At 44.2% G+C, this 22,531-nt stretch overlaps 1 protein-coding gene across 2 annotated transcripts in view; it reads right to left on the reverse strand.

Annotated features, from left to right (window-relative positions):
* Window positions 1-22,442, reverse strand: part of Morn5 (MORN repeat containing 5) — a 43,701-nt gene extending 21,259 nt beyond the window's left edge. The window contains exons 1-4 of one of the 2 annotated variants that reach the window (XM_005382542.2): window positions 22,298-22,437; window positions 12,939-13,086; window positions 10,765-10,876; window positions 4,921-5,052 (exon numbers count right to left, since the gene is read on the reverse strand). In XM_005382542.2, the coding sequence (XP_005382599.1) occupies window positions 4,921-5,052; window positions 10,765-10,876; window positions 12,939-13,086; window positions 22,298-22,344 (439 nt within the window). In that variant the 5' untranslated portion in view covers window positions 22,345-22,437. Of the gene's footprint in view, window positions 1-4,920; window positions 5,053-10,764; window positions 10,877-12,938; window positions 13,087-22,297 lie in introns of both variants that reach the window. The other variant, XM_013513297.1, reaches the window with a different exon arrangement.
* Between the last annotated feature and the right edge of the window lie 89 nt (window positions 22,443-22,531).

Genomic DNA, 22,531 nt, shown 5'->3' on the forward strand with positions numbered 1-22,531 from the left:
AGACCCATGCCTATCACCATGCACAAAACTAAGGTCAAAATGGATCAAAGGTCTAAATATTAAAACAGAAACACTAAATCTACTGGAAGAGAAAGTAAGTAGAAATCTTGAAGACATAGGGTAGGCAGAAAGTTCATAAACAAAAACCAAACTGCACAGGAAATACTTCAAAGAATCAACAACTGGGATCTCATCTTATTGAAAAGTTTTTACACAGCAAAAGAAATTACCAACAGAGTGAAAAGAAAACCTACAAATTGGGAAAAAATTTTAGCCAACTGTCCCCCAGACAAAGGACTTCTATCTGGAATGTATAAAGAATTAAAAAACAAAAATCAGGCCTCCCAAATTCAAAGACCTAATCCAAAAATGGGCATCTGAGATGAAGACATACTTCTCAGATAAAGAAATACAAAAGGAAAATAAATATATGAAAAAATGTTCAACATCACCAGTCATTCAAGAAATGCAAATTAAAACAACACTGAGATTCTATCTCAGCCCAGAAAGAATGGCTATCATCAAGAAATCAACCAATAACAAATGCTGGAGGGGCTGAAGGGGAAAAAGGAACCCCTCTCCACTGCTAGTGGGAGTATAGACTGGTGCAACCACTGTGGAAATCAGTCTGGAATTCCTCAGTACACACATACACAAGATAGCTAAGATAATTGTACTACTAATTTCTATTGCTTTGTTGAAAGGAACAGCTAATGTTCAATTGTTTGATCAATTTTACATGCCTATATTTGTTTATCTGAGTAACCAATTTGAAGATAACAACACATAATACAATAACCATTGTTAATTTCCTATCACCTTGTTTGAAATTCTGCATCCTTTTTATTGTTTTTGTGTCATTTTGTTTACGACTTTTTTGTAAATTTGTTTTTGTTCTTTTCCTTTTAAATTAAAATTTAAAAATATAAATATTATCTATAGCCTAATGCCCAGTTACATAAAGATAACTATAGAGATGATACTGGTTTTTTTTTGTTGTTGTTTGTTTGTTTTCCGGCACTGGGGATCGAACTCATGAACTTGCACTTGCTGGGCAGGCGCTGTGCCACTGAGCTAAATCCCCAGCCCTGATATAGTTTTTCTTACTTGCTTTTATGTGCAATTATCTATAGATGAGTGGATAACTACATCATCTGTCTTGTTATGTACTGTTATGGTTTGTGTCTGGGTGTCCCCCCAAAGCCTCATGCGGTCATGGGGCAGGCTTTTAGAGTTTGATTGATTATGGGTGTGAGAGCTGCACCCGCCCTGGGGTGGATAGTTTGCATATGTAAGGGAGAGCAAGAGGCTTCTTGGGGCCATTTCCTGGCTTTTGTGCTTCTGGCCATTTTCCTCCCTTGTGTGTGTGCTTGTTGCTTTTGCTGTGTTCTGTGGACATGAGCTGTAGCTCTCCGCCATGTGCCAGTCTGCCTTATAATCTGCCAAGTATGGACTGAAACCTCCACAAACTGTAAGCAAAATAAACCTTTCCTTCCTTAATTGTGGGCATCAAGTATTTTGTCCCAGCAATGAGAGAAAAGTAACCAAGACAGGTACTTACCTATATACATGTTTACTTTAACTGATTTGTTTACTCCTCCATTTATTATTTCATAGAAGTATTGTTGACATCGGCTTGTAGGTTATAAACTATTCAGGCAGGATGTTGAGTAATAACATTACTCAAAGATGGATATAACGTCTATTGGACATTTTTGGTTTCCCTTTTTTGAGGTGAGGGGACATGAGTAACTTTGTGAAAGACAGTTGCATCTTGTTATACAAGTAAGTATCACATTTATTTTTTTCTTTGAAAGTTTTAACATCTGAGGGTGTATGTGGCTGCTGGGCAAGGAAGGGTAGACAGGGCCAGGTAGAAGCTGCTGATTATCCACTCCATGCCAGCCCTTCCGACTGCTTTGCTGTGCAGACACTGAGACTAACTGAACTGTGCTTCTGCTTTGCCAGCAGGCTCCTTTCTAAGAGCTGTAAGGCACACAGAGACACAGGGGTCACATGCCTTTCCAATTGCTTGCTGTTCATGCTAGTGTCATGGCATTTCACTTCTGGTGTCCGTTTTTCCCCTACACTCCCAGAATCAGCACCAATGCTCTCTTGGGAGGTTCTGCTAGGCAATGCTCCCTCCTCTGAGGTCAGGGTCTCTGCTCTGCAGGACCATCCTTGGAGAACCCAAGCTGGTAGTTCCTCCTCTCACAAGTCTGGGCTGCAGGCCCTGGGGTCGCTGCATTGACTTTCTAAGTTTTCATGACCCAGTCTCTTGGCCTGGGTGCCTGTCCCTGAGGTGGGAGCTGCCTGTGGGGGCTTCTTCCTGTTACTTCAACATCTTCTTTCTGGTTTTTCAGCTCTCCAAGAGCCAGTTAGCTAAGCTTCTGGCACTCTGTTCTTTCTGCTTTTCTGATTGGCCCTGACGGCACAAGTGGAAACAAGACAGAGACCGTTCTCACATGGACCCCACAGCCTGGTGGCAGACAATCACTAAGCAAATCATTACAGAAAGGGGTAATTACTGTTGAAATAAATGCCACAAAAGAAAGGTACAAGGCATATCAGTATATTAAAGGTCTTCAGAAGCCTTCAGTAAATAAACCTGTTTTAGCACTGCTCTTTTTTTGTTATTGTTTTTTCCCAGTACCAGGAATCGAACTCACAACCTTGCGCTTACCAGGAAGGCGCTGTGCCGCTAAGCTAAATCCCCAGCCCCTTTAGCACTGCTTAAAGTGACTTCTTTGCTCAATAGACCAATTCTGTTAACTGACCAAGTCTGTTAACAGGCAGCAGAATGAGTGTGCTACACAGCAGTGCCCTGAGATCATGGCAAAGCGGAAGTCACTGAAGAAATATAAGCCAGGGCCCTAGCTGTGTGTTTGTCATGTTCCTCCAGCTCCAGGATTCCAACCGTGGGACTTGTGATGACTCACTTTCCTCCTATGGCAGCCTCACAAGACAACTTTCTGATCATCACTAACTGACAGAGTAAACCTCCCGGTGGGGAGAGGACGCTGTCCACAGCCAGGACAACTTTCTAATCCATTTGGTTTCTTTTTTCATTACTGAGCAGAGTTTCTGAATCTAAGTCCTGAATCTTTAGAGGGGCTACTAATCTCTTAAGACTGTATGCAAAATTGTGTGCATGTGTGTAAATATATTGCATGTGTAAATATGTACGTGTGTGTGTGTGTGTGTGTGTGTGTGTGTGTGTGTGTGTATGCATGCGTGGGCATTTTTCTGGGAAGAGGGTTCATAGTTTTTATTATTCCTTAGCAGGACTTTGACTCTAGAAAAGGGAAAGGTCAGGGATCACTGCATTAGAGAAAGATGTTTATGTTGTTATTTCCATGCTCACCTGTGAGTTTAGTCACTGTAAATCAGCTCTCCTCAGTCCCATCAGCCTTGAGCTCACTCACTAAAGTGAGGTTCTGGCTCCTCCAGCTGGCTGAGGGGCTCACCAGCCCTCATGGATGGCACAGTATTGCACTCCTTTAACCTTGTACCTGTTCTATTTCCTCTGGTGGGGAACCACTTCCCCAGGCCTGCGGTTGAGTCCCTGTTATTCTGGACAGAAAGGTCCAACACTCCCCAAGAGATACTTTACTTTTCCTTTCTTTCATGACTTCCCCAAATACCTCACAACTGACCACAGCTACATCAGCTACCTCATGGCTGCTCTGGGAGACATTCGCTTCAGAGCTTTGCAGCAAGCAAGACATTTGCAGCAAGCTTCAGTCAGGCCCACCCCGGATTATTCCACCCCACAGCCTCTCTGGATGACTCCACCCCTCTGCAGCCATCCTTAATCAGATCTGTGAGAAGCCCATCCTGGACCCACAACTAAACAGAAAGTCTGACATGGCACATGTGCAAGTCCACCTTTTCTTCTCTGTAGGAAACTACCACCTGAATCAGCCCCTGCACTCTTCCCCTTTATGATGCAGCGTAAGTCCTAATAAAGCCTCTTCTGGCTGACATATTTTTGCTTATTCATGATTTCTGTCTCGAGTGCAGCAAGCTGAGCTGGTACACTAAGAGCTGATAATATCAAGATCGCTGGTGCTGAAAGCAGCCAGCAGCTGGAGCTGATGACATGGAAGACAGATAGCAGCAGAGAAGGACAGAGTCATGGAAAGCTGCTGGGAGCTGCCATCTACAGCCCTGAGGGCTGCTGGGAGCTGCCGGCTCTGGCTGTTAGGACAGTGGCAGAGGACCGCTAACACTAAGAGCTGATAGCCACTGGTGCTCAAGCTCAGGGCTTTTAACACCAAAAGAACTACACTCTTCCTGTTCCTGAGTTCCATCCAAAAGAACCCTCAGTTAATTGGTGACACTCAGATATCAAGTTCTTCTCGAAATCTCTGCTGTACCAGTCCTAGATTAGGTACCTCTTCATGATGCTTCCACAGTATCCCTCCCACCTCTGGGATGCCCATTCTCCCTCCCTGAGAGATATGCTTTTTCTTTCAATGGTGCTAATTCCATGATGTGATCACCTGTTTACAGTCCTCGTCTCCTATCAGAACCGTGGCTCTGTGAGGAAAGGAGTCCATGTCTATCTTTGCTCTGTTTTACCCCCAACACTAAGCACAGTGTCTAGCATACAGCAGGTACCCATGAAATACTACTTGAATGACTGGATCCAAAGTAAGTACTTTAGTCTTTTCAGTGCTATACTTAATGTGCTGCCACACTTAGGTCATGAGTGTCATCACTCTATGATTGTGTACAAATAGGCCAAAGATAAGATGTACAAAGAGTGAAATTTTCAGATAATCAACTCTTGTCTTCGATCAGCAAAAGCTTCTTTTCCTATCAAATGCAGATGTGCATGGGTGCATATGCATGCACGATCTTGTGCATAGGTGGAGGGAAGAGAGAGCATGCTGCGGAGTGTTGCCATAAACTTACCTGCATTTCTCAGAAAGCGGTTACTGTAGTCCCTGATGATTCTTGTGACTGGGTTGTAGAAGCCATCTCCACAATCATAACAGCCTTTGGGGACTTTTCTGGGTGGGTCCATATTGGTGAGTTGACAGATAACTTGAAATGGTACAACAGATAAATTAGTTCACTACTGAGGCCAAATACACACCCAATGCCCTTCTAAGCCCACCTGTGGCTGGATGCTCATGTGGCAACCTGGCTCCACTGTTGGAATAAACACTCTATTCAGGGCAAGAGGTAAACTCAGGAGAAACAGGCTCCTAGGAGTGCTTTCTGAAGATGATTCTGTGAGCAAGGTGTTGGGAACTAGACCTCCTGTTTTCTTCCCTGACCCTATCCTCCTCCATTTCTTGGGATACCTCTGAGAAAGAGCACAGGTTCTAGAGTCAGAGTGACCTTGAGGATGAGTTAGAGCTGGCCAAATGAGTAGGAGGACAGGTTTAGGAGAGGGGTGGCATTCAAATTGTGGGAAAAGGACAGAGCCACAAACTCTTAACCTCACTGTAAAGCACATACAGGGAGAACACTAGAAAAGTGGGTCAGTAGACAACCTTGATTCTCTCCACAATTACCAGTGTGGCTGGCATTTATTGAGTGTTTATTATGTGCTAGACATTATGCACCTCCTATTTTATGTACTCCTTAGAGCAACCATGTGGCTTCATTTTATGGATAAGAAAATTGACACTTAGAGAGGCCAACTAAGTAGTCCAGTGTTATCCAGCTAGAAAGCAGGCTGGCTCTATGACCCATATGCTAAGTGACCACATAAAGCAGAAAAGAGATCTTGGGTGTGGCTCCAAGACAGGGACCCTAGAACCACTAGGAGCACAAAAAGAGCCTGTGTGTGTGTGTGTGTGTGTGTGTGTGTGTGTGTGTGTGTGTGTACCATGGAATGCTATGGCCTGAGTAAAGGCAGGTGTTATAATAAATACCTTCTCAGGTTCCTATGATTGCATATCCTATAAGTATCCTGTATAGACAGAGAGCTAGATGACCACTGTTATGGTTTAGATCTAAAATTTCCCCAAAAGTGTTGTTTGCAGATAGGGCCTGGTTGAAAGGAGTGTGTCACAGAAGGTGTGACCTGGAAGGGTATATTCTTGTCCCTGGCTCCTCCTCCTCCTCTCTGCTTCTTGGTCTGCACGAGGTGAGCAGCTTTCCTCCACCAGACCCTTTTACTATGCTCTTTCTGTCTTGGAGCCAACCAACCATGGACTGAATCCTGTGAAAACTGTGAGCCAAAATAAATCTCTGCCATGTTCTTCCACTGTTTTGGTTACTTTTCTATTGCTGAGCAAAATACCAGACACCCAAAGTTAAAGAAGGAAATGTTAATGTAGCTCACAGTTTGTAGAGGTTTCAGTTCATAGTTGGCTGGCTCCAAGGCAGGGTGGCATGGCAGAGGGGCATCATAGAGGAGAAACAGTTCATGGTGGGTAGAAGGTAGAAAAGCAGTGAAGTAGCGAAGAAGTAGCATGTGACAGCAAAGTCAACAGCAGCCCTCTTTCTGTCCTTTATATTCTACCCAGGCCACCCATCCTTAGGCCAGGTAGCACTTACACCCAGGGTTGGGGGGACCCTTAGTCCTAGCATTGCACTATGAATTAATCCCAGCATACCATCCTTAATCCCAGAATCACACACTCTAGATCTAGCCATCTCCAAAAAGCTCCACCTATGACTGATGAGGACTTGGAGGGACATCTAGATACAAGCCATAACATCTAGCATGCTATTTCTGCCTTGGAGCCAAGCAACCATGGACTGAATCTTCTGAAAACTGAAAGCCAAAATAAACCTCTCCTCCTTTAATTTGTGTGTGTCAGATATTGTGTCTCAGCAACAAAAAAAGCTAATACATACACTGAGGATATAGCACCATGCTCAGAGCTCAGGGTTCTGCACACAGTAAGTGCTCTAATATTGGTTACTGATACACCAAATTCTAACCTCGACCTTGACTTTAACCCTATGTGCAACAGGCTTATGATTACAGTACTGAGTGCTTCTTCTATGCCAAGTGCTTTAGTGCTATTTTCTTGCAGAGACACTACACTGGAGGAACTAGTTGCTGTGGGAGAGCAACAGGCTTTTTATTCAAGGGTCTCAATTGCTGTGACAAGCCCAAGACAAAGTCTAGGGCTTTTCACTGTTAACCGAGCAGAAGGTGTTCAGGAAATGTCTGTTAATGTCATTGCTTTAAGTCCTCAAGTGTACCTCTCCCTCCAACATGGTGTCAATATTATTCTCCCTGGTTGTTATGACTTGTGTCTAGATGTAGTCCCAAAGTCTCATGTGGTCATAGGCAGGGCTTTTTCAGAGGTGGCTGGATCTAGTGTATGACAAGAGTATGTGATTACTAAATTAACCCACTGATTGGCTTGGCATAGTTCTGAGTTTGAATAATGGGAAGGCCCATGCTGGGTGTGAGTGCTGCTTGCCCTAAGGGTGTGTAGCCTGGATATAATATAAGGGACAGAAAGAGGGCTCTGTGGTCGCTTGTTGCTGCTTGCTGTTTGCAACTTCACTGTTGGCTGCCTCTGCCATGCCACCTTGTCAACTATTATTGACTGAAATCTCCATAAATTGTGAGCTGAAATAAACTTTCCCTCCTTTAACTTTGGGCGCTAGGTGTCTTAGATACTTTTCTCTCATTGCTGAGACAAAATACCTGGCATCCAAAATTAAGGAAGGAAAGGTTTATTTAGCTCACAGTTTGTGGAGCTTCCAGTCCATACTTGACTGGCTCCAAGGCAGAGTGGCACATGGCAGAGGGCACCAGTTCATGGAGACAGAAGACAGCAAAATCAGCCAGAGCAAAAGGGAGAAGCAGTGGCAAGCAGCCTCTTTTCCTCCCTTACATTGTATGCAAACTACCCGCCCCAGGGCAGGTGTAGCACTCACACCCACAATGCCAGCATTGGACTATGGATCCATCAAAAATCTAGAATAGAAGCCCGCCCCATGACTACATGAATGAGGGGACATGCAGACACAAACCACAACACCAGGTTTTTTATCTCAGCAAGGAGAAAAGTAAGAAAGACACTGTTCAACAAGAGCTCCTTACTGAGCACCTTCTACACGCCAGGCAATGGACTAGGCAGTGGAAATACAGCCGTTGACAAGACCCATCCCTGCCCTTGCTCACAGTTGGCTTGGAGACATGGATGCTCCTGAAAAGGATGCACTGTAACATCCCAGCGGGAGACCTCACTTAGTCTAGAAATTCGGGGAAGAGGATCCTGGAACAATGGACATAGAGCTGAGACCAGAGGATGGAGAGGAGTTACTTGGGTAAAGTGGGAGCATTAGAGCATTTCAGGCAGAGAAATGGCAGAAAGGGTGGTCCATTGGAGGATGAGAGAAGAAGCAAACATGACAAGAAAGAAAAGAGAAAAGGGGCTGGGGATTTAGCTCAGCGGCAAAAGCGCCTGCCTGGCAAGCACAAGGTCATGAGCTCGGTTCCCGGTACCGGAGAAAAACCAAAAAAAAAAGAAAAGAGAAAAGGCAGAGTGGGTAGCTGAGGCTGAGGCTGCATGTCAGCAGAAGCCAGAGAACAGGAAGCTGTTTTGAGAATGTGGATCCTCATGTTGAGAGCTGTAGGTGGCAATGAAGCAGGTGGGTGAATGTGTGGGTGGCAACCAGATCCATTTTTTTTCAGCACTGGGAATTGAACCCAGGGGTTTTGCACTGAGCTACATCCCCAGCCCTTTTTTCTCAACTGTGTATTTTGAGAGAGAGTCTTGCTAAGCCGCTAAGTTGCCCAGGCTGCACTTGAACTTACAATCTTTCTGCCTTAGCCTCCCCAAGTGCTGGGATTTCAGGCGGGCACCACCAGGCCCAGCGCAGGTCTACATTTTTAAAAGATGAAAAGTGATCACAGAATGGAGGCTGGCAGGGATCTTGGAAAGTCAGGTAATCAATCAAGAGGAGCGGGAGGGAGGTCTGGAACAGGGCAGTGACAGTGCATGACAAGAATGTTACCTGTGCCAGAGGCACATCGAGGCGCTCAGGAAATATCTGCTGAATGAACAAGTGAAGGAAACATTTAAGACGCAGCATCTCGGGGCTGGGGATTTAGCTCAGCGGCAAAAGCGCCTGCCTGGCAAGCGCAGGGTCCTGAGTTCGATTCCCGGTACCGGAGAAAAACAAAACAAAACAAAACAAAAGAAAAATACTAACCATTGATAATTTCCTACCATTTTGTCTGTAATTTGCTAAGTCCCCCTATTATTATGCTATCCTTCTTTTATTCTTTAAAATAAAAAATAAAAAAATAAATAAAAAAAAATAAGACGCAGCATCTCCAGGGCCAGGTGATAGCTACACATGAGGCAAGGGGAAAGGGAAGGCAGGTTTATCTAGGTGGACGGATGTGATGTTTCCTATGGTCCCATCACTGGGGGAGAATGGGCTGGTGGGGATGATAATGAATTCAGTGCAGGAAAGACAAGGGATCACCTGTACAGGTGAATGTAGAATCTGAGTCTCATTCTGTTTTCAGTTTGGGAGTTGATGATGGTTTAAGGTTTACCAGTGAATCAAGTTGTTTAGGGAGAGAGTATAGAATAACAGAAAAAGGCCTGAGCCAGGGAACTCTGGGAAATCCCAGCATCAATAATTGCTGAGTGGGGGAGGAGATGCTGGCAAGAGGAAGAAATTGGTGTGTGTGTGGGAGGTGTCAGGAAAGGAAAAGAAGGGAAGGTAGTTCACTTGATCAAAGAACCAATCCAAAATCCACAAAGTCAGGAGGTAAAGGAACTCAGGCCTGCCTTACTCTAGTGCTTTCTGGAAGTTTCTGACTTAGAGGAGGTTGACTTGTCCAAGCTCATCTAGTTGTTGAAAGGGAATGTTAGGACTCAAACCTAGACCTTCCATCTCCACGTTCTGTCCACTACACAGGGATTGTCTTCACAGTTTAAACGTCATTTTGTCATTTGTCATCTCTGAAAATTGTCTCTGCTGTGTCCAAAACTATGCTCTTCTTGGGGTTCATTGAACCTTGTATTAGTCTTAGAAATACAGAGAACCCCTTAAGCTGCCACTCTCTGAAGCCAGACTCTTGGCTCAAATGTCCCCCTCTGGGGTGGAACATGGCTTCTACAGAGGGGTAGCATGATCCAGGGGGTATCAGAGAGGAAGTCTTGGGCTCCTAAGTGAGCTCTGCTGCTGGAAATATGTTTGGATTCCATGGCCTGAATTTTCTCCTCTATGACATGGGACAGGGAAGGGGACAAGGCCGGGGACCCTGGAGAATCAGAGACAGGGATTTCAGAGACTCGGCCAGCACCTTGTCTGCAGAACACATGCTATGTCAGTGCTGCTCTCTGCCCTCCTCTCTTTTAAAACATGTACCTATCTTTAGAGGTAGAGTAGATAGGGACTGGGGATCTAACTCGGCGGCACAACGCCTGCCTGGCAAGCACAACATCGTGAGTTCAATTCCTGGTACCGGAAAAAAACAAAAACAAAGAAAAAAAAAGAGTTAGAGTAGATACCATAAATAAGAATGGGTGGCAGGTAAACACTAGGCACTCTTCTAAGCCCTGACAATAGTCTTTTCCGGTAGATGATGCTATCAACCTCATTTTAGAGAGAGAAACTGAGGCACTGCTAACAGTCCCCTGGCCAGTCCAGTGGAGCTGAGATCTAAGAACTGGCCTTTATGGCTCCAGGGCCTGGCTTTTTGGGTTCTGCAGCTGTTTGGTTCCTCTCCTTTGAAGTGCTCAAGGGGACTCATTTAAAGCTACTGTCAGTTTTCCTCCAACTCTGGGTGTGGAGGAGCGGGAGGGGTCTGAATACCTGAAGGCCTCAAGCCATAGCAGATCTCGGTGTAAAATCTCCGGTCATAGCTGTCGCAGTAATGCCAGTGCTCCGCATCGTACTGCAGCCCGTCTGCGAAGGTATAGGTGCCCTGGAATACAAGGGCACACAAGGAGCCAAAGCTTCCCATCACCACAGACAAGAAGTGATGGCCGTCAAAATTATTGTGTTTGTGAGGGTTAGAGGGATGGAGGTAAAGTACTGAACTCTGTGCCCGCCACTCGGAGTAAGGTAACTCTCAGTGTGAACTTGAGCAGATGACCTCCTCTCTTGGCCCTTGGTTTCCAAAATTGTAAAAGTAGGATAATGCTGATACCAAGTTAATGGGGAGATTGAGACTTCAATGAGATGGTATATGTAAAGCATTTAACGTACAGCAGGTAGCTGATTGAGGTAGCTGATTCCATGTGTCAACTTGATTGGGCTAAGGGATGTAGACTGAGGAAAGCAGCTGACCTTTCCTCATGCAGGCAGGCATCATCTATCCAGTCCTTTGAAGGCCTGGATAGAAGAAAAAAGGCAGAGGAAGGGCCAGTTTGCTCTCTCCTCAAGCAGGGATACCTATTTTCTCCTGCTCTTAGACATCGCCACTCCTGATTCGCGAGCCTTTTGACTCTGACAGGGACTTACACCACTGACTCCCCTGGTTTGTCAGCCTTCAAGTCTGAACTAGACCCATGCTCTGATTTTCTTGGGCCTTCAACTTGCAGAGGACAGATTGTAGGGCAGACTCCATAATCTCATACATAAGGGGCTGGGGATTTAGCTCAGCGGCAAAGCGCCTGCCTAGCAAGCGCAAGGTTGTGAGTTCGGTTCCCGGTACCGGAGAAAAACCAAAAAAAAAATCTCATACATAAGCCAATCCCTCTTGACAAACCCCTCTCTCTCTCTTTCTATCTATCTCCTTTTAGTTCTGTTTTCCTGAAGAACTCTAATCACAGGCATATATTATTCTTTATTATTATCATAGTTAGAAAGGTCAGAGTCATCAGGCATGGCCCTTTGTCCCAAACACGTGCATTCTGCTTTTGCTACCTTAACGCTAAAGGGAGCCTCAGGATGTACAAATGATGTTGGCCTAGGCATCAGGAAACAGGGGTTGGAAATTCCCACAATAGTCTTACTTCCCTGTGTGACCTTGGGTAAGTCACATCCCCTTCCTGGGGCTTAGATCGTCCAAGCTATAAAATAAGAAGTGTTTTTGAAGCCTTTTTTTGGATTATGAGTCAGGCCCTGACATACTCTTAGTGAAACTGATAAAACCTATAGATCTTTTCCCCACAGAAAACCAGTCCCATATACATAGAAACTTTTGTATAAAAATTAGGTTTCACTGATCCCTGAAATCTATTCACAGTCCATAGATCCCAGGTTTGGGATCCTTGAATCAGGTAATTTGTAATGATAGTAGCAGAGGTGGTGGTAGTGATAGTAAGAGCTAACATTTATTGAGTGCCTACTGCATGTCAGGAACTTGGCCAAGTGCTCACATATTTTATCTGATTTACTTCCACAGCCCTCTTAGTAGATGCATATTACTATTCTGGCAGGCTGAACAGTAGTCCCCCAAACATGCCCATGTCTGCTGGGATGGCAAATGAGACTTTGCAGATGCAATTAAATTAAGGATCCTGAAGTATGGGAAATTATCCTGAATTATCTGAGTGTGCCCAAGGTCCTTATAAGAGGGAAGTAGCAAAGTCTGGGTGAAAGGAGATGAGATGATGACAAAAACAGGGAGAGGGAAGGTGATGCAGTGCCGGAAGTAGAGGTCAGAGTGATGCATGGTCAGGAGCCAAGGAATGCAGGCAGCTTCCACAAGCTGGGAAAGGTGAGGAAACAGGTCCCTCCCTAGAGCCTCCGCGAGGAATGTGGCCCTGATGACCCAGTTTATACTTCTGACCCAGAGCCTCAGAGAGGCAAAATCACGGGCCCCGGATCAGATAGGAAGAGACATAAGAGAACCAAAACTCATCACAGCCTCTCCAGTAGCAACTTGCAGATCCAGGGGGAGAAGATTCTAGAGTGGTAGGAGGTCCAGAAGCAGGGAGGAGAGAGAATGGAAGGAGGTGGGCACCAGGCAGGGAGGACAGGGCACCTGTAGGGGGCTCTTCCTGCTCAAGGACTCCCCTCTGCAGCCCCTGGCTGATCACCTTCACAGCCAGTCCCTTCTCCCAGACAGCGTCGTATCGGCTCCCGCTGGGGAAGTACAGGGTTCCTTTGCCGTGGAACATGCCGTCCTTCATCTCCCCAACATATCTTGTTTCAGTAGGCATGATGTATTCAGCATTGCCCTCCATCCTGCAAGGACACAGCAAGTGACTGAGAACGTATGCGACAGTTAGAAGGAGGGCGTGGGCAGGGACTTCATCCCCAGCATCCTCACACATTATTGTCCCAGCAATAAAACATACTTTTTAGGGGATGGGGATCTAGCTCAGCGGCACAGCACCTGCCTGGCAAGCGTAAGGTCGTGAGTTTGATTCCCAGTACTGGAAAAAACCAAATCTTTTGTTTTGCTTTCCTCGAAATCTTAATATCACTGTTCAAGAGCGGGGCACAGTTTTGTTTCTTTACCCTCCCTTCGCCTACAGGCTATCCTGGAGATGCTGCTGTCCACTGCAATATCTCCCTGCTAGGCCCAGAGAGGGCAGGGATGTACCCAAAGCCACACTGTCCTCTGTTACCAGCCCCACCCCAGCCTGGAGCAAGTGGGATATTTGAAGTAGGAAATTAAGAGGCAGGAGATACGGGTTTGAATCTTACTTCACCATTTCCTAGAAGTATAATCTTGGACATTTCCCCCAATTATTTTCCTTACTTCCTTCTTTCCTTCCCTCCTTCCTTCCTTCCTTCCTTCCTTCCTTCCTTCCTTCCTTCCTTTCTTTCTTTCTTCTTTCCTTCATTCCTTTCCTTCCTTTCCTTCCTTCCCTTTCTGTACCAATTGCACAAGGTACAGTGAGTCCCTGCGGGGGATAGACAGGTCTGTCCAGGAGCATTGTGCCAGATTCCAGCTGGCCTGGTGGCCAGATTCCCGTGGGTGCAGTGGCTGAAGTGAATCTGAGATAAACCTTGCTGATGGATGGTGGTTCCCTAGAAAGGGCTGATGAGTAGTAAGTGCTTAAGAAACATGCTTTTGTTCATTTCTTCAATTCTCCATTCCTCTCCACTGGCGAAAGCCACTTCTAACCCTGGCCTTCTCCAGGTTTCTGCTAGCACTACTGTGGGAGCCTCAGCACTTTCTGTTCTGCATTATGACTGTATGCCTCCTCACCCGTCTGGAGTCAGCACTTCTCCAGGGGAACACCTGGGGCTCCCGGCATTTAGGACCCTTCTCCTTCTCCTCTTCTTTCTCATCCTCCTCCCCTCCTTCTCTTCCTCTTCCTTTTCTTTCTCCTCCTCCTTCTCCCCTCCCTTCCTCCTCTCTGTTCACTCTCTCTGTCCCTCTGTCTCTCTCTCTCTCTTTGGTAGTACCGAGGATTGAACACAGGATCTTCACATGGAGCTATATGCCCAGCTCCTTTTTGAGACACAGTGCTACTACGTCATGAAATTGACCAGGCTAAACTCAAACTTGACATCTTCCTGCCTCAGTCTTCTAGAATGCTACGATTATAGGCCTGAGCCACCATATCCAGTTCACATTTCTTTTTTTCTTAAATGAAAGTTATTTTTAAAAATTGAATGCTTTATTTCTCATATTTTTCTTTTTAATGTTTTAAAAATGTATTAGTTCAGGGGCTGGAGATATAGCTCAGCAGCACAAGCTCCTGCCTGGCAAACGCAAAGTCCTAAGTTCGATTCCTGAGACAAAAAAAAAAAAAGTATTAATCTGTTTGTGATACATAAATATATTCATTGTGGGGAACTGGTACATATATGTATCACTCTTCCTTCTTTTTTAATTTTTATTTTTATGAGTACATGTTTGTACCACATAGTGATCGTATCCCTCATGCTGAACTGGTATATGTACATAATACATTTCAGCTCTTTTTGCATTCCCTTTCCCTCTGCCCCCTCCTCTTCCCTCCACCTCTTGTTCTTCTTCCCATTTGAAAAAGACACCTCTTTAATTCCTATTATTTAATCTTTATTTTAATCTTTACTTGTATTTAAACTTGCATGTCTGATTTATTTCATTTAACATTATGTTTCATTACAGTTTCATTAAACTCATTTATCCTTCTTTATAGCACAGTAGTACTCCATTGTGAATAAACACCACATTTTCTTCATCAGTCTATCTGTTGATGGACATATGGGCTGCTTCCAAGATTTAGCTATTGTGAGTTGTGCTGCTATAAACATAGGTGTGCATGTATCACTGTAATATGATGCCTTTAACTCTTTTGGGAAGAGAAATAGCTGGATCAAAAGGAATTTCTACTTATTTATCTATTTATTTATTTATTTTTGGTTTTAGTTTTTGAGGAATCTCCATACAGATTTCCATAGCGGTTGTATTAGTTTACATTCCTACCAACATTGTAGAAAGGTTCCTTTCCCCCCACAACTTCACCAGCATTTGTTATTACTTGATTTCTTGATGACAGCCATTTTTTCTGGAGTAAGAAAGAATCTCAGTATTGATTTGTTATTTCACGCATTTATTGGCCACTTGCATTTCTTTTTCTGAGACATGTCTACTAGTTTCAGTTGCTCATTTTTTATGAGATCTTTTATTTTGGGGCTCTAACTCTTTTTCATTTCTTTATATATTCTCAATGCTGGTTCTCTTTCTGAGGTGTAGCTGGCAAAAAGTTTTTCCCATTCTGTAGGTTGTCTCTTCATTCTGATGGTTGTTTCCTTTGCTGTGCAGAAGCTATTAAATTTGATACGATCCCATTTGTTGATTCTTGATGTTGTTTCTTGTGCACACTTCCTTCTTAAACAGGCTCCCGGTAAACATCTACTGAGTCAGGAATGATGGACACAGAGGGCAGTGAGCTGATGGGACAGACAGCAGGACGTGCCAGCACGGACCCCGTGGAGAAGTGTGCAGCGGTGAAAGTGCAGCATCTAAGACAGGCAGACTTGGGATGCAGCCGGCTCCATCACCTTGTTCTTCAATGACTTTGGCCCGGACCCTTTGCCCCTCAAAACCCGAGTTTCTCATGTGCAAAATGGGGACAAGGACACCACACTCTACCCCAAAGGTGTCCAGACACTGAGACCAGATAGTGGAAGTGACACTATAGTGGAAGACTGGGTACAGAGTAAAAGCTCAAAAATAATTTTGCTTTCACTCCACTGCAAGAATTCGAGAGAGAGAGAGAGAACTCTTCTCTCCCTGGCTCTGTGCTTCAGAACCTCGTCTCCACAGTAAAATCCCAGGCCCTTCTTTGAATTCACCCTTCACACCCCACCCCCTTTTTTTTTTCTGCCAGCTGGACCCTAGTGGTTAGATGTCCCCAGTGTCCCCTGAGCAGAGTTCATCCTCTCCTCCCCAGACCAGCTCCTCCTTGAGAGCTCCCTGGCGCTGGGCGTGGTGGCGCATGCTTGTAATCCCAGCACTCAGGAGGCTGAGGCAGAAGGATCGTTGAGAGTTGGAGAGCAGCCTGGGCTACAAAGTGCGCTCAAGGCCAGCCTGAACTGCATAGCGAGACCCTGTCTCAAAAAGACAAAAAAAAAAAAAAAAAGAAAAAAAGAAAAAAGAAAGGAGCTCCCTATCTCCCTGATCTGCACCCAAACCCTCCTGGTTCAAAGCCTGGACAGGGCTCTGGTCTGGAGCTGACAGCAATCTCTAGATGGAATTGAAGCCAACCAGCTGCCAGGTCCTGGCAATGATGCCAGCTCTCTCCTCCATTTTCCTCTTTCCTGTAGCCTGATGTAGTAGACCACCACAGGAGAAAGAAAAACTCCTGGGCCCTTTACCTTATCAAAGCATGATTTGAGTTTTCTGTTAAGAAAGACAAGAGTTTAAAAATGGTTTTTGCAACAACAACAAAAACAAAACACTGGGACTTTTTACTTGGGTTTACAAATGTCAGGTAGGTAATGAAAAGTAAAAAAAAGCTTGACCTTCACGTTGTAAAACTTTGGTCAAATCCTCCTTGGCTCTGCATACAGGCATATTAGTCATTCAAGGAATAGCTTGTGTATTAGCCGTAAAATGTACCTACCCTATCTTGTCACTCTTCAAAACAGAACATCTACACCTAGAAGCCTCCATTTTTTTTTTTTTTTTTTTGGTCTTTCTGAGACAGGGTTTTGCTATGCAGTTCAGGCTGGCCTTGAACTCACTTTGTACTTGAGGCTGGCTTCAAACTCACAGTACGCCTCCTGCCTCAGCCTTCCGAGTACTGGAATTACAGGCATGAGCCACCATACCTGGCTTCCATTATTTTAAAGCTATGGTCACCAAGGATTCCAGCAAAGGCACACATGGCTCTTCTAGTCATGAGGATTCAATTTAAGCTAGGAAATCAGGACTGAGAAAAGGCTCAACCAGATGCAATCCCACTTACAAGCACCCTAAAAAACTGGTTCCTGGGCTCTGCTGATGGGCCAGTCTAGCTGCTCAAGTTAGAATCCATTTTTTTTTTTTTTTGCTTTCCTTTGTCAAGGGCCAGCCTAATCTACAGTCAGCTTTTCACGCTAAAATCAATCCCTTGTCACTTTCCTTGCTTTATAATTAAAGCTTTTTCCCTGTAAGTTCATGCTTCAGTTTTAATTTCTATTATCACTAAAAGCAAGGACACATGCTACCTGGTGACAGCTTCAATGTCTCTGCCTTGGCCCAGGGTCCTGCTGCCTTGAGACAGCCACAGTGGGCCCTGATCCCATCTCACCTTCCTTCAGCCTGCCTCCGTCCTCTACCTCCCTCTTCCTCCTCTTTCCTTCCTCTCCCTCTATCACTTCTTCCCTTCCTCTTTAAAAGTTTATTCAAGGTGAAAAGTCTTTACTCAAAATTCCAAGCAAGTTAAAATGAGCAAAAGAGCTGGCTGGGCATGGTGGCCTATGCCAATACCAGCAGTCCGAGCTGGGCATGGTGGCACATGCCTGTAATCCCACAACTAGGGAAGCTGAGGCAGAAGGATCGGTGCAAGTTTGAGACCAGGCTGGGCTACAAAGTGAGCTCAAGGCCAATCTTTCTGAGACCTTGTCTCAAAAAGACAAAAAAAAAAAACAAAACCAGCACTCAGGAGGCTGAGGCAGGAGGATTACTGTGAGTTCAGGGCCAGCTTGAACTACATAGTAAAACCCTGCCTCAGTAAGACAAAAAAAAAAAAAAAAAAAGACCAAAGGGCTGCTTATAGTGACTTCAGGGAGGACCTGATTACCATACCTTAAATGTCTGCTGCACATTCTCTCACTAGTTCTTTCAGCCAAAGTTTACTGTGTCTATCACACATATGGGCAACAGGGAAGGATACAGAACTGAAAGAGACTAGATTTCCAATGCTCGGCCTTACCTAGGCTTTCAGTGGCTCCTCCACTGCCAGAATGGCAGAAAGTATTGAGATCTCTGTGCCAGAGTACAACCCACCTCTCCATTTCCCCTTGCATAGCACCTCTAGATCCACCCTTCCTCCAGCCAAACTTACTGCCTGCCTTCCCTGCACGTGTCCTCTGAGCTATTGCCCTGCTGTAGGAAAACATTCTTCACTTAGCTTCTCCACCCACTAAATCCTACCCAACCTCCAGGGCCCATTTCAAATACTATCTACTAGGGGCTAGGGGTACAGCTCAGTGGCACAGCCCCTCCCTGGGAAGTGCAAGGTCATGAGTTCAATTCCTGGTACCAAAAGTAAATAAATAAATAAATAAATAAATACATACATACACACATACCACTTGCTCTATGAAGCTTTTTGGGGACTATCCGAGCTGAATGAGTCCTCTGTAGGGGCCCAGCAGCAGGGCTTTATAATAAAAACTTCACTCAGCCAAATACCATTACTTAGGGGACTCTGACCAGGTTATGTAATTACTGTGAACCCCGTTTTTTTTTTTTTTTTGTAAAACTGGATAATGATATCTGTCACCTAGAATTGCTATAAGGTGGGAATGTGCAAGCAAAGCCATCTGCAGCAGAGCAGTTATTACATAAGTATTATCAGTCTCCCTTCGTTCCCTCGATTTGTAGGTCTCACTTGGCACTTACCTTATGGTGCTTTGCCATGGAGTTAATCTAAAACACAATTGTGCTACTCTTCCAGGGAAATCATGATCTTGCATTCAGAAAGATCCTATATTCACTTTTTATTTTTTATATTCACACATGGTACATGGCTCTTTTAATGTTTTATTGAAGTATAACTGACACAACAAAATGCACATATCTAAAGACTACAGTTTGATTAGTTTTGATTGATATCTGGTAAAAACATCATTACAATCAAGGAATCATTCATATATCTGTTACCCACCAACCCCCTAAAGTTTCTGCACACCTTCTAGAATCTTTCCCTCCTCCCCACAACCCTCATTCCCAGGCAACCACTGCTTTCTATTACCATAGATTTGTGCATTGTCTACAATTTTATACAACTGGCATCATAAAGTATGTACTCTTTTTGTGCGTGGTGCTGGGGATTGAACCCAGGGCCTCATGCATACAGGCAAGCTTTCTACCACTAAGTTACATCTCCAGTCCCGCATATGTACTTTTTTTGGCTTCTTTCACTCAACATAATTATTCTGCAATTTATTCATGTTGTTATGTGTACCAATAATCCACCACTTTTTATTGCTGAGTAGTATTTGAATGGATATAATTCATCTCCTGTTGATGGGACACCTTGGTTTTTTCCAGCTTTCAGTTATTACAAATGAATAGGCTGTGAGCCCTCCTGTACGTCCCTTTGTATGGAAATACACTTTCCCTTCTCTGGGGTAAATGCCCACAAGCGGAAAGGCTATCTAATTTTTTATGAAATCAGCAAACTTTTCCAAAGCACTTGTACCATTTTACATGTTTGCCAGCAGCAATGGATTCTACAGAAAACTAAAGTTAAATATCAACTTCCTGGCATACAAGGAAGCTATTCTCTTCCTTTAAACTCTAAAAGGAAATACTTATTGAGAGTTTGAGGCAGGAGGATTGTGAGTTTGAGGCCAAACTGGGCAAGGTAGTGAGACTCCATTTCAAAAATAAACAAAACTCTAAAAGGATTACTAGCTGGGCGTGGTGGCGCATGCCTGTAATCCCAGTACTCGGGAGGCTGAGGCAGGAGGATTGTGGCGAGTTTGAGGCCAGCCTGGGCTACAAAGTGAGCTCAAGGCCAGCCTGAACTGAGACCCTGTCTCAAAAAGACAAAAAATAAAATAAAAAAAAGGATTACCCCCTTTACAACAAAAAAATCCTATTGGTTCTTTACTACATATAAATAACATAACATCCTTATGCTCCATTACATATTGCTTGCAACACTCTGATGGTTTAGCATTTTCCCATTTAACATATGAAAAAACTAAAGAATGGATGTTAAGTTTACATACAGTAAGTAGTAGACTGAAGCCCAGACCTCTCTCATACTGAAGCCCTTTTTCCTCTACTGTGATGTCTCTCTCATCACATGCTGAAATTTGAGAAACCTCAGATACAACTCTAAATAATTACTGTTTAAAAAAACCAAATTCAATATACAGTACATGGCCAAATTATGGAAAGAAATATAATAAGACAACTGCTGACTTCTTGCCAATTACGGAAAATTGAGAAGCCCTCTTCAGGTTTGGGCATCTCTACTTTGGTTACAGCAGTACCAAAAAAATGCAAGCAACACACAGATTCCAAGGACGAAAGTATGGACACAGCTGCTGCAATACACCACTCATTAAAAAGAAGTCAAGATTCTCAAATTTTTGTGTCTAATATACCTAAGCTGTCAAGCTTTTATGGGAATAAATAACATGGTTTGGATACAGAAAGGGGTTCATACCCTGACTCCATTGCTTCCTAGCTGTGAATCAACAATGGTGGGCAGGTCATTTCTCTTCTCCTAACCCTAATTCCTTTATTTGTGAGATCAGTGTGAATTATTTCCCAGAGCTGTGATAGGGAGTACCCACCAAGCATCTCTACCCCTCACCTGCTGAGCTGGACAAAAGTGTGAAACCTTCTAAGTTTTCCTTTTCTTGTTTTGAAAGTGGAAGGTAACATTGCCCTTGCAAAGTTGATTAAGGATTAAAGATAGCATCCCATATATACTTCTATTTTCCCTAGGAATCGATCTCCCATCCCTGGCCAGACCATAGGTTTCACTGTCCTTTGGACTCAGAATGCCCTAGGATTCCACCAGCTTGTAAATATAGAGCATGGGTTTCCCCAAAATCTTATACATCACATTTTTCCATCTCCACAATCCCATGATGGAAGTACTTCATACCCCTAACCAGCACTTGTTTGGCATTTTCCTTCACCTCACTCAGCCTCAGTCTCTCCAGCTATAAAACAGACTCTACTTCATCTAGGGTTGTTGGTAAGGAAGAGTGGCCATCTCTGTGTGTCCTCCGCTTCTGTCTACCACAGCACTAACTACAGTGAATTGTTACCTGTGGTATGTGAACTTGTCTCACTATATTTGAGTGAGTCTTTTGAGGGCAAGAATTAGGACCAGGGTCAAGTTCAGGGCTTAGTACTTGGAGAATAATCATTTGTCAAATTGAGTGTTTTTTACTATTGATCTATTACTGATTTGTGTACATAATTCTAATAATTCCTAAATCGTGAACTCCTTAAAGGAAGACTACACGTATAGTTGGATCTCTGCACTTTCAAGTTCTGCAACTCTGGGTTCAACCAACCATGGACTGAAAATACAGGCACCATTTGGTATGGAAGGAATCAAAGACCTTCTCACATGTGTGCATGCTCAAGTCCCATGTCTAAAATGACACGGATTTGCATATAACTGACTATACATCAATCCTATATACTTTAACCCTCTCAAAATTATTTATAATACTTAAATGAGTATAAAGGTTATGTAAATAGAATAAAGACAAGAATAAAAAGTTTGTTCATGTTCAGGGCAAAAGCAATTTTGACCCAAATATTTTCTATCTGTAAAAGCGCCAATCGGGAAGGAAATCCATGTGAAGTGCTGGAACCAGTGCCCCTCGGATACTCAGAGATGACTGTATGCTGAACTCGGAGTGGCTGCAGTTATCTCCTCTATCTCCCTGTGTCTTCATAGAACTTACCTCCATCTGACTTTATCTTTTTATCTGTTTGTGGCAGTAAACTCCCAACTGGACTATACACTCCACGAGAGCAAGGATATTGACATTTTATTATAATTCCCATATCTAAGGCTGGCGGATAGCAAGCGCGCGCGCGCGCGCGCGCACACACACACACACACACACACACACACACACCTATATACAGAATGAATGAATGAATCTCAGCTCTGCTCCTTATTAGATTTGAGTCCTTGAGCAAGTTACTCGAGTATGATTCTGAGAGTGCCTGGAGCAAAATCCTTCGCAGAGGCAAAAGACAGCCTTCTTTTCTCGGTCCCAGATATTCAGAGCACAGTGAATCAAACGGGACCCTTACCTCCTATTTACATATTCCCCGATAAATGTGCTCCCTGTGTACTCCATGGCGACCGCTTCTAGTTTCCGGCCCTTGGCTCCTAGAGTCTCGATGTACACCTCCTCACTATGACAACCAGGCGAGGGAGGCGGAGCCAAGACAAAGTCCCACCCCTTGGAATAGCGAAACTTCCTGACATTGCGCATGCTCCGTCGCTCGTCGCTCGCGGTTGGGCAGAGCATTGCGCCTGCGTGC

Source organism: Chinchilla lanigera, unplaced genomic scaffold, assembly GCF_000276665.1.
Source record: "Chinchilla lanigera isolate Chin_1 unplaced genomic scaffold, ChiLan1.0 scaffold00018, whole genome shotgun sequence".
In the NCBI taxonomy this organism is placed as follows: Eukaryota; Metazoa; Chordata; class Mammalia; order Rodentia; family Chinchillidae; genus Chinchilla; species Chinchilla lanigera.